The following is a 10,952-nucleotide window of genomic DNA, read 5'->3' on the forward strand; positions in this document are numbered from 1 at the left end:
AAGCTCCAGTCGTTTTAATTTGTTTTCAAACCATGCAATCTTAATTAATATGTCCCTTGTAACTTCTCAATGTACTTTCCCTCCATATACCAGCCCCATTCGTTAGCTGGGTGTTATAGCTGTGCTCTAGCTCTAACGAGACCTTCGCTACACACCGGGAAATTCACCTTTAAATTTAGATGTTGCAGGAAAACTCTAAGCAGGCATCTTCAGCTACAGCAGCAAAACATGTTCTCTGTGTTATAAGCTAGCTTCCATCAGTTTAATAAAGAATATTTGTGATGGTGTTGTTTTTAACCAGTTACACACCAACTAGTTAGGCCAGGATAAGTAGAGTAAAAAGAGGATGAAAACAGAGGGACAATCTTTATCTCTAAACCTCTAACAATTTTCACCTGTTCTCACAAAAGCTGTTTCACTTAAAAGCACTTTATTGCAACCCAAGAAATAAAATGAAATATGCCAGCATTCCACCTTTGAGCTACACTTGAAAGTGCAGGTTACTTTAATAAACCGGTCTTAGTTCAAAAACTCTCCTTGGTCCTCAATTTCTGTCAGGAACACAGAAGCTGAGATTTGTCCTGCTACATTAAAGGTGCCAGTGCAGAGCAGCTCATGCACACCACGCACTGATCTTTACTTGGGATTAGATTTCTTCTTTCTGTTACAAAATTCAAAAGTTTTTTAAAAAGTCCTGGGATTTTGGATCTCCTTACATTCCTCAGTCTCACAAAACACTAAAAAACTGATTGGAAGGATCTCTTTATTCAGCTTGCTTGCCCTATTTATATATAAATAAACTCCACAGCAAAAGAAAAGCTGAAAAATGCTCTTACTGCCAAACCAAAGAAGGAAAAACTAGAATATTGATCACCTTTTCTCTGAACAGCAAAGCACAGCAAGCACTTAAAAGTATAGAATTCAGGTACAACACTAGATCTGCAGCAAGTTTTCAGCTCAACAGCATAAAGTAAGCTCTTGGGCAGGTAGGGGTAAACATCCTGCCTGTTACTGAGCTCCCCACCTAGTCAGAACCTCACAGGAATAATTTGGCCACTGGCTTCACACACCCCCTGCTCCTAAGAAATAATGGCTGTGAACAAGGAATTGATTTCCAAAGTACCACATGGAAGCGTGCTACTTAAAAGACATGATCAACGTAATTAATTTGGAAATTAAGGCAAAGATTTTGGGGCTAAAACTCATAGTTTTCTGCCCACAGAACATTTAAAAAAAAAAAAATAACAGTAAAATAAATTCTCCTGCCCACGAAAGCAGAGTGCTGCAGGAGCTAACCAGCACACTCAGGACAGAGTAAGTTCAGCTGCACACAAGCAAAGAGCAAGCAGGGATAATTTAATACTTTTAATTCTAACTATTTAGAAACTTTGAACACTTTCTTCTAGTCTATCCCATTCTCACACAGAAATTCTAAGGCTGGGATTAATTACCCAGGCAGACCTGATGAGCATGATCAGGAAGCTTTGTGAACGTGCCTGTACAGCTCCTGGCAGCCCAGCCTGGATGCCTCTTAGCTTCCACATGCAAGAACCACTACTGGCATCCCTAGCTGTACGAGATGGACATGAAAGATGTTATTTTCATGCACTCTATGTGTTTTGATAGGACTTCCACACTCCTATCTTCTGCAGGACCAAAGGATGGTGCATTGGAGTTCAAGCAGCACAGTCAAGCAGGCTTTGCACCTGTCGAAAAGCTAAAAGGCCACAATTGCCAATTCCTAACACCAGAAATGTTTAACTCTCAATGCTGAAAGCTCAGTGTGCACGTGGTTAGGAAGGGAAGATGCAACGCGAGGAGGAAAAATAAAAAATAAAAATTACAAAAAGCAACTGACAAAACAAAAGGGAACAGTAGCAAAACAAGATGGGTCAAGAACATCAAATAATTAAAAAGACAAGGAAAGGCACTGAACCCAGACACCAGAATAAAAGGTCACTACTTCGTGGGATGAAAAAGACAACAGAAGCTTAGAAAAAAAAATCAGGATTAGTGCACTACTCCTCAACATAACATCAAATTACTTCAATTGATGTTAATTGAATTTGTTTATTAACACCGTATGTCTATAAGCCATTTGAATCTTTCAAGCAAAAAGTCTCATTACAGTGAAATCCACCAAACCTCTCCTGTGAATACTTCCTGCTACTTGACTTGCCTCATAAAGTAAATTTATTTATATAAACTCACAGCATCAAATACAGTCCGACTACTAATTAAATTCTCTTAAACTACATCAGAAATACACATGAAGATAGGGGCACGACCTTTGTGGTAAAAAAGCAGGCTTTGTTTTTTCTAATGGGCTTATTCTAGAGGCTAGCACTTGCCGCATAGATTTTTCAAGACCTGCAAGCTGCCAAAAATAGCTGCTTACCTACTGTCTGTGTCCAGACCTACAAAATCCTTCTTCTCAAAGGGAACACAGAGCAGCGGGATCTTGTCTCCGGACTTATCAGTGGCTCTGTCAAGCCGCTTAGACTCCAGCACAATGAAGAGGGATTCAATAAAATCTTCTATTCTCTTCTCCACGGTTTCACATTCATCATAACTGGGATAAAACGCCACATCCGTGCGGGGCTGCTCTGCAATCTCTCCTTGCAGGCCAAAGACAAACAAGCGGGAATCGTAGAGCGTGGAACCGTACATCTCCTTTTGGAGATGGAATTTTTCGAAAGTCTGAGGCCAGTCCTTTGCAGAAGAGCAGTCTGTGATGGTTATCAAGCCCACAACTTTCCGGTGGGTCTGAAAATCCCCCCATTCGTTGTTCTCGGGGGGATAATGGTGCCTATATCGGATGTACAACACGCGCTGCGAGTCGCGCACGTTCACTTGACTCACGGCCGAAATTCGCTTGTAGATCCTAAAAAAGCTCTCTTCGGGTACGATGCCGACCGGCTGAACCACGACCAGGAGAGTCTGGTGATCCTCGGCACACTGCATGTAGTCAGGAACGCTCATTTTGCATCAACTGCAGGCTAGGAGAAGAAAATAAAAGTGCATTATTTCTTTTAACATTCAGAAGCACGCGCGGCTGCCGAATGAGACCGGGACTTTGCTCCTAAGCACTTCTGCACCCTGTGCATGACTTTAAAGACATACTTGTTCATTCCTTGTGCTTTAAATAAATACTTGTGGGTTTTTTTCCACCTGGCTGTGTTCTCCTGTCCCGTTCACGGTGCAGCTACGTGGTGCACAAGCCAACATCGTGCTCAGGGCAGCTGATTAAATGTTTCCTGACCCACCACCACCTCCACACGGCTTTCTCCTGGCCTCGGTCTCCAGCCTCACACCAAGGGGAAAAAAACACAGGGAATAATTGCCTGGAAGGTGGAAGCTGCGTGGGGATGGCCCAAGTGGGGATTAAGCAACCTGGCACTGCCCTCACACAGCCCGGGCTGTGGACAGTCAGCTCCCAACTCCTAAATTTGGGTGAAGGAAGCAAAATCAGCATTTTCTCAAAGCTCCCACAAGAAGGGGGCACCACACCATCAGTTCTGCCTCAGCACGGAAACATTTACAAGCCCCAAAGCCCCAGCTGCGGGGTGTGGGGGGCTCCCAAACCCCTTTGTACCCCCGAGCACCCCCCACACACCCCAAAACCAAGCAGCAGGCTGACCCCCCGCAAAGAAAGCAAAGACTTTTGAGGCAAAACAGATGGCGGAAAGCAGGATTTGTGGTGTTGTTTTGGTTTTTTTTTTGGAGGTTGAGAGCGTGACGGGGGGGGGAGCCGAGGAGCTGCCGGCTCTGTGAGGGGGGCACCGCGCTGAGGAGATTTAGGGGGGGGAAGGAGGGGGGGGGGCACTCACAGCCGGGCCGGGAGCCGCCCCCGCCGCCTCCTGCCGCCGGCACGGAACTGACGGCAATGGCCGCCCCCGGCCGGGCAGGGCGGCGCAGGCGCCGAGCGCTGGGCGGGAAGGTGGCGGCGCCTCAGCCCCGGTGCCTCAGCCCCGTCTCTCCTGTAGGATGATCCCCCTACCACCAATGTCACCCCAAGCACCACGTCCAACCTTTCCTCGAACACCCCCATGGATGGGGACTCCACCGCCTCCCTGCGCAACCCGTCCCAGTGAACCCAGTGAATCGTCTGTTTTCCACTATGGGCAAGGGTGATGGGAGTTCCCCGCCACTTGGCACCTCTGGCCCCAAATACCGGCTTTCCCTTCCCAAATTGGTCTCCAAACTGAAATGTCTCAGGTGGTGCCAAGCCTCTGAATTTATATCTCTTCCCATTTGAGGTCCACTCTGTGTGACTGCACCCTGAGGGATTTCTGTAATCCAGAACCCTGATAATCAACTTAATTGTGATACTCAATTAAGAGACCTATTACTGAAGTGATCTGATAAAGCATTCACTGTTGATATGGGGAAATTCCTCAGGAGAGCAACCCAAAGAACATTGCCATCTCACAGACAATTAATGGAAGCAGTGCACTCTTCCCAAAAAGAAGACTGAAGAAAATGTGTTGTGTTACCTCTGTGTTTAAAAAGTGTAAGTCTTCAAATTCCCTAAAATGTACAATTTTAAAACTAGTTCCTACACAAATATTTTGGGGATAATATAGAATATCAGCTTTGAGCTGGCAATTAAGAGCGAGCTCCCTCAAAGCTCACTATTAAGGAGACCTTGTTACAGGTGTCTTGCTGGGAAAAGATTAAAGTGTCTGGGAAGGGTCACTCAATCACAAACCTACCTCCAACACATAATTATTAAATATAAAAGTAGATAAATGAACAGGTCTTAACCCATTGTAGGAGAATAATTACTTTAATAACCTGGTAAGCAACATACTTCTCATTGACAGGTCAGAAGCCTCCACTAAAAAGAAACGGAGCTGTCAGCTGGATGCCTCTGTATAAAATGTGCGGCATTTATTAGATTTACAGAGCCATGTGAAAACACAAGGCCCATATTACAAACTTGTTTGCACATTGGTAACCTACAGCTATGGGGAGAGAAATAAACACTCGGTAACCATACTCCTCGTCTGGAAGTTTTATTTCATATATTTATATGAATATATATATATCCTATGACCATTGTCAGTCCAGTTATTTTCTGCTTGCATTTGTGGATTAGCATTTAATTTACCAACTGCTCAGACTTAATCTTGCATTTTGAACAACACAACCTTCTTTTTCTTACTGTGTAACATTTCGTCAAATCCCTTCAGAATACTTCTTTTGCCTTGTACAAGACAGTACTGCTGCTTCATCAAGAACTTGTCTGTTTGCATTGTTTGTAAATGCAGCTTTTGTATTGTTTTGTATTGTATTTCATATTTGTAATTCAAGTTTAGAGAGCACTACTACAGAAGCTGTTTTCCTCTGTGACAGTATGCATCTAGTGCTAAACATCTCTTTCTTTTAATATAAACTTATATTTATTGCCTGTGCCAGCTACTCATCCACATCTTGTGTTTCTGCTTTGTCAGACTGACTTCAGCTCCTTCCCTTGGTTGCTGATACAGGCAGATGTTTCCTCAGTCCAGCACTTATCCGCTGTTCTTTATACAATAATGGTGAATTTCTATAATCTTTTGTGTGTGTGTGTGATTACAGAGCATAAATAATTACAAATCTATTATCTATCATTAGTCTATTATATTCTATTATCTTCTTAAATGTGCATAGATTTTTATTTTTTTTAATAAAGAAAATTTATCCTTTGGGTTTTGGGTTGGTTGGTTGGTGGGTTTGTTTTGTTTTGTTTTGGCTCTGCCAAACAATTTACAGTCTGTCATATTCTCTCTAGAGTAACTGGAAGATCTTCAGTGCAGCTAGAATTGCCTCAACCTCCTGCTCTTTCTCTAACAGTACTCTAATTTCTCTTAGTAATCTAGGGAACAGACACTTTCTCCAGATTACATTCAGGAGCAAGCCCCGGGCTGGAGCTGCAGCCCGTGGAGAGGAGCCCACGCAGGAGCAGGGGGTCTGGGAGGAGCTGCCACCCACCCGTGGGGGACCCGTGCTGGAGCAGTTTGCTCCTGGGGGATGGACCCCGTGGGACGGAGCCGTGTGGGAGCAGTTCCTGAAAAGCTGCTGCCTGTGGGCAGCCCACTAGTATTTGTAAGAAATTCACTGTCACAGTAATGTCAGCTGTTTCCACAAGATGTCACAAGACGATAAGGATCAAAGGAACCGAGCCTGCTGGATGCCCATATAGCATCCCTGTACATTATGCTTCACTTCAGGTATAAGTTACAGAGCAGCCTCACCAAAGCTGTAACCTCAAAGTAATTATGCAGTCTAAGGGATTTTGAGTGTCAGTACTGAGTAGCTGTAAAAGTTGTCTCCAGACACAGTAGTGCTGGAACCAGTGCCAAGAAGCACATCTGAGGTGCTGGCAGCTGCTGAAGGTGCTCCCTTCCATTAATAATCCAGTGTCATCTGTATGAAAGCCCTGTCCTTGTGTACTTGCCAAATTCTCTATCAGCTCATAATACTGAGTTAAAAAATCCCCTGTATTTTCCATTTCATGTGATACTTTGCAGGTGCATCCCTTTCTATAACGTGAACTGTTACTGCATGCTATGGACAAGCTCCCACAGATCCCTCCCATGCTAAGTAGAGATCAAATTAGTGGTCTTTGCAGATTTCTCACCACAAGCGACCAAGAAAAACAATTGTGAGGCACGCTGGAAACCCTTAATTAAAGCCATTAATGAAACCAAGTGCTCTGCCACTCAGTGGGAGCACAGCAGCTCTTTTCCATGGGGACTCCTGGCTCCAATGGCATCAGAAACAGAACTTTCGGGTCACTCAGGAAAAATAAGGGTGAATGCTGTGCATGTGGGGAACGTGTTAATAATATTAATTAAGCCACTGCCCCATAATGAGGTAGTGGAGTCTGGGTGCCCTCCGCACCCCAACGTAGCTCTGACAGGTGTTGGGATCACCAGACAGCATTCCCTACCACCGTACACCAGCAGCTAAAGAGGTGTTTAGCGGCTTGTAATTACGGTTTAAGTTAATAACTCTGTAGCCACCGGCCTGTAATTGGGTTACACACAGGATGAGCCTATTTGCCATTAAACACAACTTCCCCACGCTTGTATTGCGGCCCACAAGGGGAAGTTGATAAAGGGGAAGTTCTGGGGCTGCCCCTGCCCGTGCTGTGGCCAGTTTAGGCCCGGAGCAACCCGCCCAAATCACTGAGGGAGCCGCGGGGATGTCCGCCATCCCCGGGCCGCCTCAGAGAGGCGCCGCCATCTCCTCAGCGCCGCGGGCAGCCCGCGGTGCACCACGGGACTTGTAGTCCTCCCGCCGCCGGGCGAGCGGGCGGGCAGAGCAGCGCGGCCTCACGGGAGTTGTAGTCCCGCCGGCGCCCGCTGCCGGCGCCGCGCCGCTCCCCCGCTGCCCGCGGGAAACTACAACTCCCAGCGGGCCGCGCGGCGGCGGCCGCCCATTTCTTCGGCGGGCCGGCCGGGGCGGGCATAAGATGGCGGCCAGGTTGAGCGGCGGCGGTGGGGAGCACCGGCTGGTGTCGCTGCCCCTGTCCCGCATCCGAGTGATCATGAAGAGCTCCCCGGAGGTCTCCAGCATCAACCAGGACGCGCTCTTCCTCACCGCCAAGGCCACGGTACCGGCTGCTCCCTCTCTGTGCTCTCCCGGGCCCGCTGCTCCTCCTCCTCCATGAGGCGAGGCGCTGAGGGGCGGCTCGGGGTCAGCCCCGGGGCTCTGGGGGCTGCTGCTGCCTCCTGCCCGGTCAGCAGGGTCTAATTAGCTTTGGGGGAGCTCATAGTGCAGGCAGCAGGAGCAGGGAGGTGATCGCCCCCCTGTGCTCTGCTCTGATGAGGCCGCACCTCGAGTGCTGGGATCAGTTTGGGCCCCTCACTACAAGAAGGACATCGAGGCCCTGGAAAGTGGCCAGAGAAGGGCTACAAAGATAGGGAAGGGCCTGGAGCACAAGTCCTGTGAGGAACTGGGGGTGTTTAGTCTAAAGAGGAGGCTCAGGGGAGACCTCATTGCTCTCTGCCTGAAAGGAAGGTGTGGGGAGCTGGGGGTCGGCCTCTTCTCACAGGTAACCAGTGATAGGACCCGAGGGAATGGCCTCAAGTTGTGCCAGGGGAGGTTCAGGTTGGAAATGAGGAGACATTTCTGCTCAGCAAGAGCAGTCAGGCACTGGGACGGGTTGCCCAGGGAGGTGGTGGAGTCACCGTCCCTGGGGGTGTTTGAGGAGAGGTCAGGCCTGGTGCTTAGGGATGTGGTTCAGTGGTGATATTGGTGATACAATGATGGTTGGACCAGATGATCTTAGAGTTCTTTTCCAACCTTAATGATTCTGTGAGTCCATATCCTGACTTTCTGAAGTGTATCAAGCCCTTTTCAAAGGAGTGGGTCTCTGCACAGGGTGCCCTGTATATGTACAGTTAAATGTGGTGGTTTTGCCTTTGGGGATTAAAGAGAACTGCTGCCAGCTCTGTATCTGAATTCTTACTATTTGCTTTAACTCTTTAGGAGCTTTTTGTCCAATATTTGGCATCGTACTCCTACAAACACGGCCGAGGCAAGGAAAAGAATGCTCTGACTTACAGTGACTTGTCTCATACTGCAGAAGAGTGTGAAACCTTCCAGTTCCTTGCAGGTATCTATGGAGTGACAGTAAATCCAATCAAACTGGAAAAAATGAAGCCTTGCCCTCATAAAACAACTCAGTGAGAGCACAACCCTCCTGCTTGGTTGTTAATCTTTTATATAACGTTAAAATGGAACTCATAAGCTGCGTCACTGACAACCCTTCTTTGGCAATAGAGATTTTTGTGGTGTTTCCAATTTATACACGGCTAATTAGTGCTCAGCATATTGCCATAAGCCTTCCACAACTCCATTTGAAAGCGCTCAGCCTATAAAACAAGATCAGTGCACGTCTTGGGTACAAATTACATGGCTCACAAATTATACCTTTAAATCGGTGAGTCCTGTTTCTCGAAGTGATTCATCGTATGCTTCCTCTCCCTGTTTTAATCTGTATATACAAGGTATATACACGTGTGCACGCTTCAAACTGGTAATTTTGTTGTAACAATTGGCTCAGAAAAGTTATCAGCATAGGATATGAAGTGAGAACGAGACATTGTTAGGCTGGGCTTTCTCAGGGCCCTTTTTATTGTCCTGAATGGAGACAACGTGTTTTTATAGGACATAAATAAGATCGTTGTCCTACTGAATCTGTCAGAGGTGGCTGAGCACTCCATTTTACATCAAATAAATAACATTCCTTGTGCTACATGTGGGTAATTCCCTTCTTTTAGTACAGCTGTATAGACTGATTTTATTATAGCTGTCAGACTAATTAATCTGGTTATTAAATAATAATGTAAAACAAACAAAAAAAGCCTTTTTTAGGGTGTTTCAGTAGTGGTATGGATGCAACATTACGAATGAGCCAATTGAAGTTTCAAACTGACTCTAACAGAAGCAATTCTGCCTTCCAGATATCCTGCCAAAGAAGATCCTAGCTAGCAAATACCTAAAAATGCTCGAAAAAGAGAAGCGAGACGGAGAAGTGGGGGAAGGCGAAGAGGAGGATGAGGAGGAAGATGATGAAGACGAAGCTGTGGGTGAAGATGTTGGATCTTAAGGCTAGAGGAGAGCTACTTCGTAGCCGGTCCGTTCTCTGTTGTATAAAGGATGTTATTTTTGTGACTGAGATTCCAGAAGCTGGATATATTTATATACTGAGCCATTTGCTTTTGCTTTAAGAAGTTGAAAAGAAATTGAACTTTGGTCCTTGCTGAAGAATGGAATTCTTCCCTCGGAAAACTCGGTGGGGAGAGCAGTGCTCACGTAAATCTGACATCACTCACTGAGGTGATTCGCAATGGGACTTCTTCAGACAATCCTTACCAAATTTACAAGTCCTTCAGGGCAGCTTTCAGTCCAAAAGCTGTTTCAGCTCTCTAGGAGGGGGCTCTACCCTGGTTTCTTTCTCCTCAGAGTGGGAAAATGAGGGGAGGGGAGGTGTTTTACACAGCATCTTACTGTCTGCTGTCCTGGCCTTCTCTGAAAAGTGTTGCGTAAAACTGGAACGCAGCCCCCGGCGGTGTCCCTGTGCAGAAACGGGGGGAGGATGAGAGCCCTTCTGAGAGCTGGTGTGGTTCGGTGGCTGTGGTGGTAACAAAATAGATAGATAACGTTAGAAAATGATGTAAATATGTACATGGAGAACCTTGCTCTGTACCCAGCTCTCCACATCTGCAGTGTGTCTGTGGTGTCTGACAAAACGCGCATTGTTTGAGGCCTGTTAAAGGTGGGTTGTTGAGTGAACCATTCACCATTTAAGTGAGAGCTGGATTATTATTTTTTTTTTACACTATAAAGGTAATTTTCCTGTGTACAACTTTATATGCGACTTTGAAATAAACTTTTTTTTTATGAAAAGTGACAGTTGATGCAGAAACTTTCTATGGTCCTTTCCAGCTTCTGTTGTATGTATGAGTAACACGCAAGCCTTGTGTGCTCACCCTCCTTCCTTCCAGAAGGGAAAAGTAAGGGCACAAAGAGTGCAAAACGGGGGTTTAGACAGCTGAGATAAGAGCCTGGCAGAAGAGTCAAGCTGCTGAGCCACAAAAGAAATGTTCTTACTCTAAAAGATCAAAGCCTGGAACAAACCAGAATGGTCATTCTACAGCATGAACTAGGTAGAGGGCGATGAGATGTATCACTAGGGAACCCCAAAAAATACCTGAGTTGTCTTAAAGAGCCACATTTACCTCAGGTGGGCCACGATGGGGGGTATGGAGAGCTCCGAAACAGCCTCAGCACAGAGGGCTGTGTGCTGGCAGCTGTATTTTTCACAAAAAAACAGCCCAAAACCAGCACATTTAAACCTGAATCATGATTTGACAGAGGACATCACCTTGGTTCTGCCATCAGGACTTTTATCTGAGCTACAGACTGCAGCAATCGATAGTTTTATATTTCACAGT

At 46.2% G+C, this 10,952-nt stretch overlaps 2 protein-coding genes across 3 annotated transcripts in view; one reads left to right on the forward strand and one right to left on the reverse strand.

Moving 5' to 3' along the window:
* TRAPPC9 (trafficking protein particle complex 9) overlaps positions 1-3,885 on the reverse strand; it is a 448,124-nt gene extending 444,239 nt beyond the window's left edge. For both annotated transcript variants that reach the window (XM_032180822.1, XM_032180821.1), the window contains exons 1-2: positions 3,831-3,885; positions 2,399-2,999 (exon numbers count right to left, since the gene is read on the reverse strand). In XM_032180822.1, coding sequence (XP_032036713.1) covers positions 2,399-2,982 — 584 coding nt within the window. In that variant the 5' untranslated portion in view covers positions 2,983-2,999; positions 3,831-3,885. The remainder of the gene's footprint in view (positions 1-2,398; positions 3,000-3,830) is intronic.
* Positions 3,886-7,461: 3,576 nt separating this feature from the next.
* Positions 7,462-10,408, forward strand: CHRAC1 (chromatin accessibility complex subunit 1). The gene is made up of 3 exons (XM_032183208.1): positions 7,462-7,603; positions 8,482-8,608; positions 9,459-10,408. The coding sequence occupies exons 1-3, from the start codon at positions 7,463-7,465 to the stop codon at positions 9,602-9,604; spliced, it is 414 nt and encodes a 137-aa protein (XP_032039099.1). The 5' UTR covers position 7,462; the 3' UTR covers positions 9,605-10,408.
* Positions 10,409-10,952: the final 544 nt, after the last annotated feature.

Source organism: Aythya fuligula, chromosome 2 (genome assembly GCF_009819795.1).
Source record: "Aythya fuligula isolate bAytFul2 chromosome 2, bAytFul2.pri, whole genome shotgun sequence".
NCBI classification, from domain to species: Eukaryota; Metazoa; Chordata; class Aves; order Anseriformes; family Anatidae; genus Aythya; species Aythya fuligula.

Bases quoted from the DNA above. Each gene is read 5' to 3' on its own strand.
- CHRAC1 (XM_032183208.1), top strand. From the start codon at position 7,463: ATGGCGGCCAGGTTGAGCGGCGGCGGTGGGGAGCACCGGCTGGTGTCG. The intron at 7,604-8,481 runs GTACCGGCTGCT...TTAACTCTTTAG, and splicing joins TCCTCACCGCCAAGGCCACG to GAGCTTTTTGTCCAATATTT. The intron at 8,609-9,458 runs GTATCTATGGAG...TCTGCCTTCCAG, and splicing joins AACCTTCCAGTTCCTTGCAG to ATATCCTGCCAAAGAAGATC.